Source organism: Pinus tabuliformis, chromosome 8 (genome assembly GCF_031772625.1).
Source record: "Pinus tabuliformis cultivar Carrire ecotype Pingquan chromosome 8, CPIR1, whole genome shotgun sequence".
In the NCBI taxonomy this organism is placed as follows: Eukaryota; Viridiplantae; Streptophyta; class Pinopsida; order Pinales; family Pinaceae; genus Pinus; species Pinus tabuliformis.
In genome coordinates, this window is record NC_142294.1 from 1,953,632,958 (window position 1) to 1,953,652,618 (window position 19,661).

Sequence of the window (19,661 nt, forward strand, 5' to 3'; positions counted from 1 at the left end):
ACTGAACTGCATTAGTACATAACCAAAGAGCCCGATGGCACGATAAATTAAATAAGAACAAAGTCTTTAGTCTAGGTGACTAGGCCTTATTATACGATAGTAAGTTTAAGCATTTCAAAGGTAAATTTTCTACCAGATGGTTAGGACCATATGAGGTAATTGAAGTTTTTGATAACGGCTCAGTTTGCATCTGTATTATTGATAATGCTAGGACTTCTTTTGTGGTAAATGGTCATGGGCTTAAAGTTTATCATAAGCCACTCTCACGTGATCAGTTTTTGTAGGAAATTCAAAAGGATCTAGGATTGGAGCTGATTCATGCAAAGGACCAGCCCCTTGCTGGTTCAATTAATTTACATATATCTATATATATATAAAACAATGGGCTCTCACTTTTTTTATCTACAGGTGGTCCTCCCTATGAAGTACTAAAGAAGGTATCTTTTTGATGATTATTTCAGTATATTTTCATTAGAACTTACAAACCTTTTGCATCATGAACTAGGAAAATGATAAAGAATTATAATAAAACATGTGAGATTAATATGCAAGATGAAAACGCTGACAATTGTCATTTCCTTATACAGGAAGGAGGAAAAACAAGAAGTTGTCATTCCAAAGGAAAGGACAAGGATGGATTAACCACTGTCCCTTTGACGGGAGACCGTATGCAAACAAGGCAAAGAAAATCAAAGCGAATCAGCCCAGGAAAGGAAGTGGAGATATTAGCTCAGCGCAGAAGAGAAAAGAAATGACTAAGGACTAACGGTTTGGTGAATCCCTCAGCATCCTTGATCCTGAGGGATCGCTGTTTTATCTATTTCTGCACTTAAATATCTCCATCGTCACCCTTATAAAAGTGGCAGAATTGTTAGCTTGGGAGAGAGTTAGATACGGTTATGCCTTTATGTAATTTCTTTTAAGATCAAAACTTTGATCATCGAGTCTCGTTAAGAACTGGTTTATTGTAATTCTGATCTATGCATTAATACAAACTTGGTTACTATTTCATCGATGAGTCTGGAATAACTTCAAGCGGTGTACCCTTGAGGCTAAGGGCCCGGCCCTGGAGGACACTTGCTCCTGTATTATTACGTTTGGTTTATGCTTGGTTTGATTATCGACGTTATTTGGTAATCTGTTGTGTTTTATAAGTTTACATCACATGCTTTGTTATGTTTAATTTATTAAGGTTTCTACAGACAAAACTATTGTATTGACTCTGCATCATATTACTATTCTTTTAGGAGTTGATATAATACTGCTAGTCTTTACAGAATATTGTTACTATTCCATTACAGAGCCTTTGTGCTGTGCACTTGTTCATTAATGTTATGGAATTCATCTTGGAAGTTATGTTCTTTGCGATTGTTGGATTTATGAACAATGTTGTTCTATTTTGAAATGCAGTTGCATTCTTTCTAACTGCGATCGATACTTGGATCAGATTAGTATTTAAGTGTGTTTTGTACGTATATGGTTTTCAAGCACTGTTCCATAATTTATCAGTAATCAGTGTTGTTCCATTGGTGTGTGTTATTCAATCCGCCTTTAAGAGTGAAAGATTGCCATTTGATTCTTGTAGATTACAATTAATGTATTTGATCTGATAGACTAAGATGTTACTGCTTGTGAGACTTAGTTGTTGTTCTATTTCTTAGCTGTTGTTCCATTTCGGATTTTCTGTTCCATTTCAAATTTACTGTTCTATTTCTTAATTGTTGTTCCATTTCTTATCTTCCGTTCCATTTCTTGGTATTGGTGTGAAGAACAATCTTAGGTTGTAGTGAGCATTGACATCTACTGTCCGGCTTCCAGATCCATGATCTGTTCTCTGATTTCCTTTTCCATCAGTTTCCAAAGGGATGGGTTATTGCTACCAAACCCTTGACTAATAAGTTTCTTAGTCTTTTGAATGTGTGATTTAATATTTTGAAGTAGTTAAGTTGTAGACAAGCATCCGTTTACTCTTGCATTTCTAAACACTGTACTACTAGCATTACTCTGGCAAATGATAGCTTCAGACTGAGACACTCTTTGAAATAGAAAAACATTCCCATATTGATATATTAATGTGAGGTAATTAGAGGTGAAAGAGACCCTTTTTATAGCTCCACATTTTGGCACCATTGCTGGGGAAAGAGTGTAGCCATTTGTTCTTTTTTCGGAGTAGTGTACGAACCTGCTAGGGAAGAATTGGGTTTTAAAAACGGAAGGGAAGAACCTATGTGTGGAGCATGTAAAATCGCTGCTCCTCTGCCCGCTTTCCTATAGATTTGTTGTTGTTTTGTTTGAGTAGAATTTAGTAGTTAAGTTGAGTGCATGACTAAGCAGAAAAAGCCAGAAAAAAATTCCAAACCTCTACCCAAGCTAGAAAAGGCAAAGGGGCTGATGACCCTTGGCCAACCAACCTTCATAGATGAAATCTACAAGAAAGCAGAATCTCAGCCCTCAGTAGGACCCAGAAAATTTATTTCTAAATAGCCTGCTAGTTCCATTTAGGCCACAAGATCACCATCTGTAGCCTTTGCTGAGGTCCATAGTCAAACTGAAGAGCAGGACTTTCAAGAAATTAAAAATTCTACTCTAGAACTATTGCAGGAAGGGAATTTTAGTAATCTTTGTGAAGGAGGAGGAGAGACAGAGGAAACCGAGGAACCAAGGTCTCCTCTCGAGATAACTCAACCATTGAACAACCCAGACAAGGGAAGTGATGCAAAAATCATCTTTGAAGAAACTCAATCTCCTCAGACATTAGGCACTCTCATTATCCCAGATAGAGGAAGTGCTATTAAAACTATTCCTGTTAAAGCCATTCCCTCTCAACCTAGGAATACCCTCCTATATATCCCGGAAGGTTATTGGCATATATTTGATCCAGTGGCTCAGAACCAGCCAAACACTCAAACATCTACATTACAATACCCCATAGTGGATTCTGCAGCAAATGCACCTATAAAAGCAATCCCTCTTCAACATATCCCTACATTCCACGGTCTTACATCAGAAGACCCGATGCATTTTTATTTGAATTTGATGTACTATGCAGGGGATATGATTACACCACCGACCCCCAAAAACTGAAACTATTTCCCTCTACACTAAAAGGGGCTGCTTTAAAATGGTTTATGGGATTAGGTGGCGGGGTTATAAATAACTAGGATCAAATGAAAGAATCTTTTCTAAAAAAATATCAGGACTATTGCAGGTCTAGAGAACTAAAGGACGAAATATTCTAGATGATAGCTAGACCAAACGAAACATTAGAGGAGTATGTGGAATGTTTCCAGTATAATCTACAAAGATCTCCTTATGCATCACTACCTTTACTTGATAATGTGTTAAAAACAACATTAATAAGGGGCATGAAGGAACAATGGATTGAAACATTAAACATTATGGGAAAAGGAGATATTTATCAAGAAAATTTTGCTGACATTATTGATTTATGTATCAGGAGCTCAAGAGGTATTACAAGAGTAAAACTGGCAGAACATGATCGGTTTGTAAGAGATAATAAAACTTCGATAGAAGGAGTAACGCTTGTAGAAATTGGAAATTTATTGGAAAATTTTAAAACTGATATACTAGGGACACTAACTACACAACTTGATAAGGAGCAAATGCTATTTGGAGAATGTCGAAATCGCCTACCGACTGCAAATCATTTCAGAACCCTAACCACTAGTCGCCTCTGAGGGCTTTTGCCCTAGCCGCCATCGGACTCCTACTGGAAGCCTGCAATGGCAAAGTCTACAGGAGGGGAGAGCTCCACCTCCCCTCCATTGGTTACTCCAATCTCTAACAAGGAACAGCATAAAAGACCTCTGAACCCCTCTGGCGTAGTCCCTGAAGCTGGGCAGGAAGGACACAGGACAAACGAAGAAGAGATACCCACAACACAAAATGAAAAGGAAAATGCAGAAAAGGAGGCGCACCACAACGTTGTGTCATCACAGCCAAAGCCGACCTCGGCCACCTGTATCCCGAAGGCTGCAGAGCGTATCAAGGTCGATCTGCCAAGCCACCGCATCAACGGTGAGATCCAATTCATGGAGGATCATGCACTAATAGGGAAGTTTCTGGGATTCTGGCCTACTGAAAAGGCCTTACAAGGTTGGATAGCCTCAAAATGGAAGCCCAAAGGACAAGTCACCCTGCAGTTGCGACCGAAAGGCTTCTTCACAGCCATCTTTCATTGTCTGGAGGACAAAGCGCGGATATTCGAAGGCAGCCCATACTTCTTCAACTCTTCAGGTCTCTATCTCACAGAATGGAAACCAAGATTCAACCCCGATAAAGAGGATTTCAGTTGGGCTCCAGTCTGGATAAGAATGTATTCCCTCCCAGTGGAATATTGGAAAGAAGAAACGCTGGCAGATATTGGCAACAAACTTGGAACCTTCATTAAAGTTGCGACTGAAACAAGAACCCACAAATACACTTCGTATGCCAGGATCTGCGTCCAGATGCACGTCACCAAAGCATTAGCTGACTCGGTAAGTCTCTTTCATGATGACTTTGAATGGATACAACCTTTAGATTATGAGCATATCCCCTTTCGCGATGGCAAATGTCATGAGCATGGACACCTTTCCGAGACTGTCCATTAAATTCGCAGTCCAAAGCCACATCTGATGTCTCTGACAAAGACTCGGAAGGTTATACCAAAATTCCCAACCGCCGCAGGCATGCCAAAAAAAGACAGGTAGTATCGGACAATGCATTCAAGGCCGACTCCCAAAACCGATTTTCGGTTCTCGCCTCGCAAGTTATGGAAGATCAGCGCAGCTCTGACCCCCCTAAGAAGCCTCTTATGCCTTCATCATCCCACATCCCCTCAGGCCCCATGCAGTCTTCAGTTCCCGCCTCTTCTCACCTCACCCCTAACCCTTCTTTGGAAAATACAAAATTGGTTTCAGATCTCGGTCCCTTATCCTCCTCACAGGGGAAATCTATACTGGATGATAAACAACAAGACTCGGATATGGAACTAGATGCAACTCTAGCTCTCAGTCTACAAGAAGTAGCAGATGAGGAAGAATAGAGCTCTCCCATTGTTATGGAGGAAGATCAGGTGGATGTCAATCTATATGGCCTTGACATCTTCAAACTTGAAACGGCATGCAAGCAAAAGGAATACAATACAATTTCCCCTTGGCAGATAGACAGAATTGAAGGAGTCCTAACCAAAGTGCAGCATAATCAGGGAAAATTTTAAGAACCCCCCCTAAATTTATAAATATAATAAATGGGCGAATCTCCATGATATATAGGAAAAATGGAAGGCGATTTTATCAATAATATAATATGTATATATTATTTTTTGGCGAATCTCTCACCAGGCATGGCGAATATTTTACTCAATTATAAAATCTTGTAAGATCTTGGCGAGTCTTTCACTAAATAATAAAACTTTGTAAAGTCCTAGTGAATCTTAGCATAGGCTAAATGTTGGTTTAATTCCCCCATTTAAATAGGCTACATTCCAAGTGAATACCATGGGTCAATACCATGTGCCATTTTGGTGAATACCATGGGTCAATACCATATGCCATTTTTATTTTTATTAATTCTAATATTAGGGTTAATAATGGTTTTTTGCATGGTATTAATAACAATCTAGTACATGGTATTTGTCCCATAGTATTTTGGCCATAGGTTTCACCTAAATATAACCCATTTTTTAAATATAAGGTGACTTATGGAGTAAATATAAAAAAAATGTTTTATTTGTTTACCATACCTCTCGTTTATTTATATTTTTATTAATTTACCATACCTCTTTTACAAATATGGTATTTGGCCCATAGGATTCACTTAAATAAAACCTCTTTCTTGAGCCTTCATAAATAGAACGAGGGTTATGGACTAAATATAAAAAGAGGTTTTATTTATTTACGATGCGTCTAGTTTATTTATATTTTTATTTATTTACCATACCTTTTGAGTAAGTATAAAAAGACATTTTATTTATTTACCATACCTCCACTTTACTTATATTTTTATTTGTTTACACCCTTACATGTATGTAAGGTGACTTATGGAGTAAATATAAAAAATGTTTTATTTATTTACCATACCTCTCATTTATTTATATTTTTATTAATTTACCATACCTCTTTTATAAATATGGTATTTGGCCCATAGGATTCACTTAAATAAGACCTATTCTTGAAAATGGGCGAATGGATTCACTTAAATAAAACCTATTCTTGAAAATGGGCGAATGGAAGGTTGTAAGTCCTAATTTGAAGGGCTAAATTTACCTTTTTTACCCTCTCCCTTAAAATAAGGTGGGCTATTTGAGGTGATTTGTAAAAATGTACTATGATACAAAATATTCGCCCACTAAAAATTTAAAACCCCTTAATTTCGCCAAAGGGCGAACATTCGCCCCTAAAATTATCCTTCAGCATAATAAAAGTTTTGGAATACAAGGAGGTAGCCCCTGGGACGGAAAAAAGGTGCTCAAAGAAACCAAGAAAAGGGGAAGAAAAAAAGACCTTGAACGGACCATAATAGTAGGTGAAATACTTATGGAATCGGGGCGATTCCCTAAGTTGACTAAGTTCTATAAACCTAAACCTCAGTTTACATGAAACTCATCTCCTGGAATGTGAGAGGACTCAATAGTCCCTCAAAACATAGAATGATAAAAAACCTGATTCAGCAAGAAAAACCTTCCATAGTTTTTCTTCAAGAAACTAAAAGCAGCAACGAAGCTATTGAAAGACTTCAAAACAAGATCTGGGCCGGAAGCAGCTCTATTGCAGTCGACACCTCTGGAGCCTCAGGCGGTCTGGCCATTTTGTGGAACCCGCAGATTATTTCACTTTATGACTTCCATGCCACCCTTCATCTAATCCAAGCATCCTTTCACCTCACAGGTACCAATATCCATGGGCATCTCTCTAATGTATATTTTCCGCAGAATATTCAGCAAAAACTGGACCTTCTGGAAACAATATCCATCCTCAATGAAAATAGGCAATTTCCCCTCTGGATCGGCGGTGGTGACTTCAACATAATAAAATCCATGGAGGAGAAACAAGGAGGCCGAATCAGGCTTGATAGTGACAGCAATGGCCTCAGACAATTCATACAAACCAATCAACTTATGGATATTCCAACCTCCAATGGAATTTTCACCTGGACTAATAAGCGTCGAGGTATTCACCATATTTCCTCCAGGCTTGATAGATTCTTCCTCTCTGATAATGCAATCCACCTGGGAGGGGACTTCAATGCTTCCATTATTCCCCAAGGCGGATCAGATCACTGGCCAATTCTGCTACAATGGTCCAGGCCAGGTAACTGTTGTAATAGACCTTTTCGATTCGAAGCCTTCTGGCTCACTAATACCAACTTCAAGGCAGTGGTCAACAAAGCATGGACATCCTATATTCCGCCCGAGGGAGCCAAGATGTATCAATTCCAACAAAAACTGAAAAACTTGAAACAAGTTCTTAAAGTTTGGAATCGCACACATTTTGGTAATATACAGGCAAATCGCCAAAGGTTGGAGGAGCAAATGCAAGTACTTCAGCAAACTTTCATTCTAGGAGGCAGAACAGATGAACAAACTCAATAGGAGCAGATACTCTGGAACCAAATTGAAGAGTGCCGAAAACAAGAGTAAATTCTATGGCGGCAAAAGTCCAAAATCAATTGGCTAAAAGAGGGGGAGAAGAATGCAAAATTCTTCCATAAAACAACAATCCAAAGGCGAATGCACAATAACATTACCTTCATCAACAATCAATAAGGTGAAAGAATCGAAACTCATGAAGACATGGAGAAGGAATTCACAGGATATTTTAAGGACATTCTCAAAGAACCCATAGACAACTGGGATGAAGCAATCAGAGCCATCACACAGCACATTCCTCGCATCATAACTGAGGATCACAATAACAAACTGCTTCAGCCCACGGCACTGCAGGAAGTTGAAGAAGCCATGGCTCAGCTCAAGGATGGAAAGGCTCCTGGGCCCGATGGATTCACCGCCAGTTTCTTTCATGAATTTTGGGAGCTCATCAAAGTTGAGGTTTGGGAACTCATTGAGGAATCCAGAATCACGCACTGGATCCTACTGGCCCTTAATACCACCTTCTTAGCACTGGTTCCCAAGGGAGAAGAGCCAAACAGGCCGGAAAAATATAGACCAATCGCGTTATGCAATGTGATCTACAAACTTATCTCAAAGGTCATCGCGAACAGGCTCAAACCGCTCCTTCCCATACTCATCTCTCCAGAACAGACGGGATATGTAGAAGGCACGCAGATTATGGATGGAATAATCCTATCAAATGAGGTAATTCACTCATTAAAGATTCTAAAAAAACCAGGTATGATTCTAAAACTAGACCTTTCTAAAGCTTTTGATAAGCTCAGTTGGAATTTCATTCATAAAATGCTCTTAGCTTTTGGCTTTAGTGCAACTTGGACAAGATGGATCATGAAACTTATCACCTCTCCTAGCTTCTCTGTCTTGCTGAATGGGTCTCCCTCATCTCCGTTTTGTCCCTCTCGCGGCATTAGGAAAGAGGATCCACTTTCACCTTTCCTCTTTGTGTTAATGGCAGAAGGACTAAGCAGGCTTCTCAAATCCGCTGTCTCCTCTCAAGCTCTTAAAGGCATCTCCATTCATGGCCTAAATCCTCTGTCCCATCAGCAATTCGTAGATGATATCATGTTATTCGGACATCCATCCTCGAAAGAAGCCTCTGTTTTCAAATCTTTACTCTCCCTCTTCTCCGATGCCTCTGGCACTTCCATTAATGCCTCGAAATATCAACTCTTCTTCTTCAATGCCCCCCCTCAATGCAAAGGAACATTGCCAGAATTTTGGGGTTCACCATCTCCCACTTGCCATCCAAATACCTTTGAGCTCCCCTCTCTGATTCGGCCACCAAACATGCTTCTTGGAGGTCTCTCCTTGATAAACTAGAATCAAAGCTTTCTTCCTGGACTTTCCGTGCTCTAAATATGGCAGGCAGACTTGTATTAATCAAATTGGTCTTACAAGCAATGCCCCTGTATCTCTTTTCCATCATGGCAGCACCAAAATGGGTCCTAAAAGCCATTCGCAACCTTCAACGCAATTTCCTATGGGGCTCCACTGGCCTGAATCGAAAATGGGCTCTTGTTAATTGGAAAGAAGTTTGCAAAATCAAATCAGAGGGAGGACTAGGATTACGGGATCCGCTTCAAAGCAACAGTACAATGGGAGCACGAATGTGGTGGAACTGGATCTCCAAACCTCACTCACCATGGGCTAGATTATGGCAAGCAAAATATGCCCCGGGAAGTCAATGGAGTGATCTCATTAGAATCAACTCCACAACCCAAGGATCACCCATCTGGAACACTACAAAGATGCACAACAACTTCATTCAAGAACACAGCTTCTGGGAAATCCACTCAGGCACGATAGCAAGGTTTTGGGAGGATTCGTGGCAGCAAATCCCTAAACTCACTAATTTATTTCAAAAGCCTCTTTGGCAAACACATATGCAGCAAGCGAACCTCACACATGTTCACCAATTCCAGCAACAATCTACGCATCATGACTACCAAAAATGGAAACCATCGATCACCTGGCAGAGGGATTGGCAGGGAGAAACGTATTCCAATATCGATCAGGAACTCACATACCGAAGAATTCGTTATTCCAACCAGCAAGACAAACTTAGATGGGGTCACACACCCAAAGGCATATTCACCACTAAAGAAGCCCATCAACTGCGCTATTCAGACCTCCAAGTGGACAAAGATCAAATATGGGGACAAGTTTGGCTTCCTGGGCTATGGCCCAAAATCTCTACTTTCCTTTGGCTGCTAAGTAAAAAACGCATTCTCACATGGGACAATTTGATAAAACGGGGTTTCATTGGGCCATCAAGATGCCCAAACTGCAATCTCAATTCTGAAACCATCAGTCATTTAATGGAAACATGTCCGCTAGCGAAGCAACTTTGGGAGAAAGTTGAGAAATGCAACATGAGAAGGGAACCAAGGATGGAGGATATAACGGAAAATATCAAGAAATGGACCAAGAACCCGTTTAAAAGCCAGCTTCTCAACTCTTTATGGAGTCTCATACCAGGATTTTTATACTGGATTCTCTGGAAGGAGCGAAATTACAGAATCTTCAACAACACATACCGGTCAATAGATGCTCTGTGGCTCATCTTCAAAAAAAACATACAGGAAACCTTAGCCATAAGAACCTGGTATGATACAGACATGCCCGAATCTCAGCAGGAGCGTAATATATTGACAACATGGAATCTAGACCTTTCTGCCTTAGCCAAGGTCATCCCCCGTCCCCAAATCAGCTCGACCTCCCCGTCATCCTGGTCCCCACCAGCAACCAACTCATACAAGCTGAACTTTGATGGGGCGGCTAAAGGAAATCCTGGGCCTTCAGGATTTGGAGGAGTCTTCAGAAGCCATACAGGAGCATTACTGCACATCTACTATGGTTCAATAGGCAAAGACACCAACAATGTAGCAGAACTGGAAGGACTCTGGGAAGGGATTTGTCTAGCAGAACAAAAGAACTTCTTCCCGCTCGAAGTCGAAGGAGATTCTCTCATCCTCATAGCAGCGGCCAAAAGAATACAGGCTGGGGCTACTGCAGTCAAGATCGCAACAAGTTGGAGACTGCTCAGTAGATTGGAATCCCTGGAGGAAAAGCTTAAAAATCCCCAAAGTATAACCTTCCAGCATGTAAGACGTACAACAAATCAGGTAGCAGATAGAATGGCTAACCAAGGTGTTTCTCAGCTATTACCATACTTCTCAGGCTCACTGGATATGGCAGATGATGATCAACTCAAAAAGGACTGCATCTCTTTGGTGCAAAAATACTTCTCCCTCCCGGATGCGGGTGCTTCTTCCACGTAGCAGCCCAATGGCTCGTCACATGGGCAAGTGTCAGCCCGGACGAGCCATGCAGTACAGGGCATATGGTTTATTAAGGTTGACGGCGGTTGATCCTCAGCGCAATTTAATTCACGTCCTTTCAGTTTTAATGGTTCTCCTGCGATTTGGTGGGATGGCGCTTCAAAAGCCAGAAGCCTCTGTCATTTTCCCGCATTCGTTCATAGAGTTTGGGCACGCTGCGGCAGTTCTGGAAAATCCTCTGGCTCTGTGGGGGACTGCGCAAGGACTCTCCTGCTCTTTGGCAAATCTGATAATGCAGCGAGAGCGTTTGAGAATGAGCAGCCGTCGGGGTAGCTCAAGGGGTCGTGCTTCTGCTCAGAGGTCAGCAATCTCGCCTTCCTCCTCAGTTGAGGTCACTTCGGATCAGCACCGCTCCTCAGGTCAGACAGCAGGCCGTGGCAGGGCTTCTGGACATGGCGAAATCATGGATTATGGTCATACAGAGCATCCCGCTGTCAGGTATAGAATTCCATGCACTATAGCCAATTCTACATTCATCGTCTCGGTTTCTGTTGAGCATTGTGGTAATTATAGAGGTCAAGTGGAAGCACCGCAGAGAAACCCTCCTCCGGTTTCAGGGATTGTTCCCACAATTGATATGCAGGTGCCTAATATCGATATGCAACGCCCAATTAAGGAAAGCTCTTCCCCAGACTCTCAGGCTGCCCTTGCAGGCCCAAGCGATTTGGCTCAGAAGATCTTGCTCTCTGATTCGGACGACCCCAAGCACTTCCGGGGCAAAGCGGAGGACGAGCCGTATACCACCGACGATGAATAATTCCTCCAACAGCTCGCTCACAGTGGACGGGAAGGGAAAGCTTATCTCTGTTTTCGCTCATCGTTATCTATATGTGTTTGGTTTCAGTCCAGATTTCAATATCTATGTGTCAGCGATCCATATGTTCTATGTGTCGGCCGTAAGCATTGTCATGAGTCGTTCTGTTAGTCTGTCATCACCCCACTTTTTGTACTTGTTCAATTTTGGATCTGTCTAAACCTGGGCAAACTGTCAATCACTCGACAGGTTTTACAGGGCTAAGACCTTGGTGTAATACTGCTGTAATTTTTGAGGTTTTTGTAATATAATAGATTAGTCTGATTCAGAAAAAAAAAACTACACAACTTGATATTATGCAGGCCAAATAGAAGCAAATGGAGGCAGAACAGAATTTGGCAATCTTCTGCCCCCAATGTAGGAAAAAGCATAGCCATAAGGAGTGTCCACTGGATGAAGTCCAAACATGCACCATCTGCACAAAAGATCACCATACAGAAAGTTGTCCCTCACTTCCTGGATTGAAAGCAGTATATAAGGAAGCAGAAGAAGAGCCAGAACCGGTATATTTACTCAACCAGCGCCGTCAGTGGTAGCCGAGACAATCTAGTATGTTTGCAGACCCAACTTCTTCTTTTCAGCCTCCGCAATATAATGCTCAACAATATAATATGTGGCAAAGTCAATCCCAATCCCTGTTTCCAAACTGGTCTCCGCAGTCGTTTCCTTCCTCAAACTCGTGACTTAATAAGGCAAGCCAATCTGGTTGGCCGAATCTTCCTTATACTCCACCATATTGGCAAAGTAACGCATACCCACTGCAATGGACTCCCCCTACTTCACAAATTTCAGCCTGGCAGGAAAACTGGCAGAGGCTGATGCATCAGCTAGTAGGAACCATTCTACTCCTTCAACCTACACTGCCAGCCTTACAACAAAATCCCGAGTCTAATATGAGACCGCGACTCCTAGCCTAACCCAACCCCAATCCAAATAATAGACCAGTCCAATCTGTCCAAATCATAGAAACACCAGAGGTAGGAGCCGATCTGAGGGAGTGTAATGATCTTCAGCTAAGATCTAGGCGTATTATTGAAATCGAGGGAGATAAGACAGTTCAGGTTGAAAATCAGTTACCCAGATAACATCTGTCACAAGAAGAGGATGTGAATAAACAACAAACTCATAATCAAGCAACCACATCCTCTCCCCCGTTCCCAAAACGATTAATCATACCTCGACCTATACAATATCCTGATTTTGACATTCTGGGAGAATTACAAAATTTGTACATAAAAGTTCCATTCCTCCAAGCCATTCAAGACATCCCGATATACGCAAAAACTATCAAAGACTTGTGCATCAAGAAACCAAGGAGGAATATAACAAATAATCCTAGAGTCCAAGTAGTCGGCACTCTATCTGACTTACTATCAGGAAAAGAAACGCCCATTAAATACGAAGATCCAGGAAATCCAATAGTAACTATGCAAATGTATGGTCAGACCCTTCCCAATGCCTTAGTTGATCTAGGAGTTGCAATCAATATCTTAACAACCACTACTTACCAAATGCTAGGTATTACATCTGTAGAACCCACCTCTACCTTGCTAGAATTGGCTGATCGATCTGTGGTTAGGCCAGAGGGCACAGTACATGATGTCATGGTCTCTGTTGATTCCTGGGAATATCCAACCGATTTTCTGATAATAAAACCCAAAACCTGGCTTGATGGACATCCATTTATTTTAGGTAGACCTTGGCTTGCCACTTCCAATGCTTATATTGGTTGTCGGCAAGGAAATATGACCATAACCAGAGGACCAAATATAAAGAACTTAGTTCTATATCCTCCAGCACTGCCAAGTGTCACAATGATCAAAACTAATAAGCACCCTGTATCATACCTTACTGACAATATTATATCTCCATTAACTATACAAGAGGCACTTGATCTCAAAGACCAAACAGAAGACGATGCCATTAATAAATTTATTAGTCAAACTAAATCCAGATCCCGCACAAAGTGTCACATGATAGAGGCAGCATTCGACAACGAATTAGAAGAAGATCCTCTTAAAGATACACATGATCAATCAATACCTGTTACCTCTGTTGCAAATAGTAAAATTGTGGAAATTGAACCGAGAGAAACCTTAAATATTAATGCCAACCTCACACCCGAACAAGAAATGAAGCTCATCCATTTGTTAAGGAAATATCAAGAATCATTTGCATGGGACTACCCTGATATGAAAGGAATTGACCCCCAATTATGTACACACCACATTTATATAGAAAAAGATGTTAGACCTGTTCATCAATCTCAAAGGAGACTTAATCCTCATCTAAAAGATGTGGTAAAAGCCGAACTTCAAAAACGTTTAGATGTCAATTTCATCTATCCTATCTCTGACAGTAAATGGGTCTCTCTGCTTGTGGTGGTACGAAAAAAGAATGGGAAATGGAGAATCTGTGTGGACTACAGAGAGCTAAATAAAGCAACACAAAAAGATCACTTCCCTCTCCCATTCATTGACCAAGTATTAGACACTTTGGCAGGAAAGAAATTATTTTCTTTCCTGTATGGCTTCAGTGGATACAATCAGATTCAGATTGCCCCTGAAGACCAAGACAAAACTACTTTTACTTGTCCTTGGGAAACATTTGCCTACTGAGTTCTACCTTTTGGCTTATGCAATGCTCTTGCCACATTCCAAAGGGATATCCTTATCATTTTTGCAGACTTAATAAATGAAGGACTTGAAGTATACATGGATGAATTTACACCATATGGAGATGATTTCTATCCAGCATTGGATACCTTAGAAAAATTCCTACAACACTGCATTGCTACCAGGCTTTGTTTAAGCCACGAAAAATGTTATATGATGATGACCGAAGGACTTGTCCTAGGACATTATATTTCAGCAACTGGCATTCAGGTAGACCCAGCCAAAATCTACATAATTTTGCTTATTCCCACTCCCACCACTCAAATAGAGGTACGCAGTTTTCTTGGATTTTCTGGTTATTATAGGATATTTATAGAACATTATTCGCACATTGCCGCACCTTTGTATGCACTAACTGGTAACATTGATTTTCTTTGGACAGAAAAATGTGAACATGCTTTCCAGGATATAAAGAAGCTTGTGTCCACGACCCTAGTCCTTCGAGGACCAAATTGGGATTTGCCATTTCAGATATCATCTGATGCCTCAGATACAACCATTGGAGTAGTCCTTGGGTAGGAAGAGGATAAAAAACCATATGCAATTTATTACATCAGCAAAATTTATCCCCTGCTAAATTAAAAAACATTGTTACTAAAAAAGAATTTCTAGCTGTAATACATGCTGTCAATAAGTTTAGACATTACATTACTCGATATCATGTTATCTTGTACACAGATCATTCTGCCATAAAATATTTAGCAAACAAGCCTATCACAAATGGCAGAATAACTAGATGGCTGATTTTATTGCAAGAATTTGATATTACAATCAAGGATCAACCTCGCAAAGAAAACCCTGTAGCCGATTTTCTCTCAAGAATGCCAAAGCCAATCGATGCAGCAACAATTGAAGACCAATTTCCGGACAAGCATCTGTTTTTTGTGGCTGTTCAAACACCCTCATATGCTAATGTTGCCAATTACCTAGTAGTAGGTAAATTACCAAATCATCTAACCCCTAATGAGCGGAAACAGATTGTTCAGCTGAGTGCTCGATTTTCTTGGATTGGGGGCTATTTGTTCCACACAGGGGCAAACATGCATATCAGGAGATGTATTTGAGAAGATTAAATCTTTGACATTTTAAAAGCCTGCCATGATGGACCATGTGGTGGACATTTCACCGATCGCAGAACTGGACATAAAGTGCTGCAGACGGGGTGTTATTGGCCCACGATTTTCAAATATGCAAAGAAATTTGTCCAAGCCTGTGACGGTTGCCAGAGAGCAGGACGCCCTGGTCAGTCTGATGAGATGCCTATGAAACCACAGCTAGTCATCGAACCATTCGAGTGATGGGCTTTTGATTTCGTTGGACCAATTAACCCATCATCAAACCAGAAAACATATATTTTGGTGGCAACAGAATATGTCACCAAGTGGGTTGAAGCAGAGGCATTGCCAAGAGCTATAGAGGACTCTGTCATACAGTTCTTGTTCCATCTATTTGTACGTTATGGCCTTCCAAGAGAAATAATCACAGACGGTGGACCACAGTTTGCTGGGAACAAAATAGCTGCAACACTCAACAACTATCATGTCCAGCATAAAATCACTACTCCATACCACCTGCAGGAAAATGGTCAAGTAGAAAGCAACAATAAGATAATAGAATTAATCCTAACGAAAACCATTGTGTCACATAGACGTGATTGGGTTGCCAAACTACTTGAAGCACTGTGCGCTTACAGAACAACATGGAGAAGCATCACTGGTTACTCACCTTATCAATTAGTGTTTGGAAAACAACCTATTTTCCCCATAGAATTCAAAATCCAAACATTACGAATAGCACAGGAAGTTGGCTTATATATAACTGAGGCACAGATTAATCGATTACAGCAGATCAATGAGTTGGAAGAAATTAGGCTCTCTGCACTTCAAAACACTGCCCTGATCCAACAGCAGCGAGCTAAATGGCATGATGCTCTCATTAAAAATAAAGTCTTCCACGAAGGAGACTGGGCTCTTTTGTACGACTCCAGGTTTCAGGACTTCCCCAAGAAACTCCAGACTCATTGGTTGGGACGATACGAAATCCAGAAGGTACATGACAATGGGACCCTTCAAGGCAAATGGCCACCGAGTCCGTCTCTATCGCAAACCACTCATTCGGGAATCCTTCTGCTAGCAGCTACGCCGAGACTCTGATATGGAGATTTTGGGGGAGGAAGAGAAGTCTTCCTCACCTATAATTCATTAAGGAATTTATTTCTTTTTACAGTTTGTACATAATTTTCTTGAATCATTTTTGTACATATTTTTGAATCAACGTTTTGCCGTTATTATTTTTGCTGTTCCTTTTTTTTCAAAAGAACAACATTTCTTCTGGCTATTCCTTTTTCAAAAAGAGCAAACCCCTTTGGATCAGCCATCATTTTGTTGTAATTTGGTTCTTTTTCTTTATTTTTGTGTTTTGTTGTTCCTTTTCCAAAAGAACAACATTTTTTATTTTTGTTGTTCCTTTTCCAAAGGAACGACATTTGTGTGTTTTTGTTGTTCATTTTCTAAAGGAACAACATTTTTGTTTTTTGTTGTTCCTTTTCCAAAGGAATGGAATTTGTGTTTTTGCTGTTCCTTTTCCAAAGGAACAACATTTTCGATTTCTGCTATTCCTTTTCCAAAGGAACGGCATTTGCTTGTTTTGTTGTTCTGTTTCCAAAGGAATGGCATTTCTGTGTGTTTTTCTGTTCCTTTTCCAAAGGAACAATATTTCCGATTTTTGCTGTTCCTTTTCCAGAGGAACAACATTTGCCTGTTTTATTGTTCCTTTTCCAAAGGAACAACGTTTTTTATTTCTGCTGTTCCTTTTCCAAAGGAACAACATTTCTGTGTGTTTTTCTGTTCCTTTTCCAAAGGAACAACGTTTTCCATCTTTGTTGTCCCTTTTCCAAAGGAACGGCGTTTGTGTTTTTTGTTGTTCCCTTTCCAAAGGAACAACATTTGTGATCTTTTGTTATCCCTTTTTCCAAAAGGAACACCACTTGCATGCTTTTGCTCTCCCTATGAAACAACTTGTTCCTTTTGCTGTTCTAAATTGAGGATGCGTATTGCTCCTGTTCTTTCAAGTCTTTTAGAATACAGCTATGCACTTATGAAATGGATACAAAATCACAACATACTCAAATCAATCAATCATAAATCACTATATTTATAAGAAATTGCTCTGAATTGGTAAGAGGACAGAAGGAAGGACACGCTTATTTATCATCTTTTGCTGTCATTGTTCTACTAATTCTGCTCTGATTGGTTATCTTTATCATGTTGATCCCTTTTAATCCTCTTTGATTATTATTTAGGAATAAGAGCAAAGGGTTTATATCTTCCTATTGAGATGTTAAGACTTCTTCCACCATTCCAATTGGCCGAAGTTTTGGCCAATATGGGCGAATATGGCCAACCTTCCAGTCCATCAGACCTCCACGCCGAAAAGAAACCCCAGGAGGAAAATGCACCTGAAGAATCACATGCAAAGGAGGCAAAAGAAGAGAATCTGCATGTTCATGATGAAAAGATGATAGGAGATGCTGAACAGGAATAATTCATTCCTAACCAGAAGACACTAGAAGAAATTCCGGAGGAAACAGGGGCAGAAAGAGAGGTCGCCCAAGAAATAATAGAACCAGTTAGGGTTCTTGCCCCGGAACAACTAGAGCAGAACAGTGAAGAAACACCCCAGAGAGGAGATTTGGGAATTAGTCACAATCCAGGTCGCAATGAACAGCTTGCTGTTCCTTCGAAGGAAATTGCGGAAATTAGGGAATTGTGAAAGGAACAACATAGATTACTGAATATAATAGTCCAGCTCCACCAGCAGATTAGGATTCTAAAAGCAAGGCAAAGGGTAAAAAGGACTTTGGGAAGGAAAAATGTGACCACTCCAGCAAAACCCCTCAAGGCAAAGGGGTGGAGGACTAGAATCCATCCTACTATTCAAAACCCTGTCGAAAACCAAGCTGCTGTTCCAAATGATGCTGAGAAATAGACTGTTATTCCAATTGAAAAGGAACAACAATGGACTGATATCCACGATAAGATAGAAATGGATGAAATGTTGACCCGTTATAAGGAAATTAAGACGGAGGCACCACTTTTGGGAGTGATAAGGGTTATGAACTCAAAGGAACACAATAGGAAAGTTCAGGTAAAACTCTCGGCCTCCACTGCCGCATGGAAAAGAGATCCAAAAACGATAACCCTATGAAAGGGTTTGAAGCAAGCTCAGCAAGAAGCAGAAAAGCTTAGAGAGCAAACGGTCCCTCGAGAAAAGTATGAAGAGCTACAACAGCAGCTTAGGAACGTCAATCTATCTAAAATCCAGGCCTTTGAAGGGTGGCGAAGGGAACAAGAGAAAGTCGCAGAGGTAACTCGTAGGTTAGATATAATTATCAAGTAGATGGATACCTTGTGTTCTTTATACAATGACATTCTAGCATGTAGAGCCCCTGCTAAGAATTATGCCTTGTTTTCACTCGAACGATATTTGCAATTGAAAATAAAGGTTGTTAAAGTAGGTGCTCCTATACAAATTAACATGTCAATGATTTTATATACTGTTGTAAGCACTACGGGGTAAAAGTCGAGAGACTACTGTGTGAGTTCTATTTACATAACCTTTGATTAGACCAGGAGACCGAGCTGAACTCTGGCCCTTTTGTTGGGGATATCCAATTGCAGGCATTTATTTCATTTGGGGTTAATAAAATTAAATGGCTTAAAGCCTATAGTACTTTCCAAACGCAAGAAAACGAATTATATTTGTGGGTAAGGGCTGAGCCTAGGGACCCAGTACAGTTGTGGAGAGCACATAGCAACCTCATGAAGACTCCAGGCGTAATTGAAGCATTAGGAGCCATGCATGAGGCACTCATTCGACAGGGATTAGAATACTTTTTCTCTATCAAAGACCCTGCCATTGATGCAACTAAATTTCGGTATCAAATCTCTAATCTAAATATCCAGCTCAGGGAACCATTTAAGTATGAGAGTTTTAAATTAGTTGCCAACTGCTTGCACCTCTACGGCGAGATCGTTTTGAGGGCAGGGCCATCCTGGTTAGGATATAGGTTCCGGAGTCCAATTATTTGGCACCCTGCACCCAGATACCAAGCCCTGTATGAGATGCCTGAGGGTCAGACAGGCCATTTCTTTGAATACCTAGTTACGCATCATGGCTGTAGGCCTCCACATGAGAAT

At 40.6% G+C, this 19,661-nt stretch overlaps 1 protein-coding gene across 1 annotated transcript; it reads left to right on the forward strand.

Annotated features, from left to right (window-relative positions):
* Positions 1-6,652: 6,652 nt before the first annotated feature.
* LOC149244279 (uncharacterized) lies at positions 6,653-7,594 on the forward strand. The gene has a single exon (XM_089371493.1). The coding sequence runs from the start codon at positions 6,653-6,655 to the stop codon at positions 7,592-7,594; it is 942 nt and encodes a 313-aa protein (XP_089227619.1).
* Positions 7,595-19,661: the final 12,067 nt, after the last annotated feature.

Coding starts and splice junctions, on each gene's coding strand:
- LOC149244279 (XM_089371493.1), top strand. CDS start 6,653: ATGATAAAAAACCTGATTCAGCAAGAAAAACCTTCCATAGTTTTTCTT.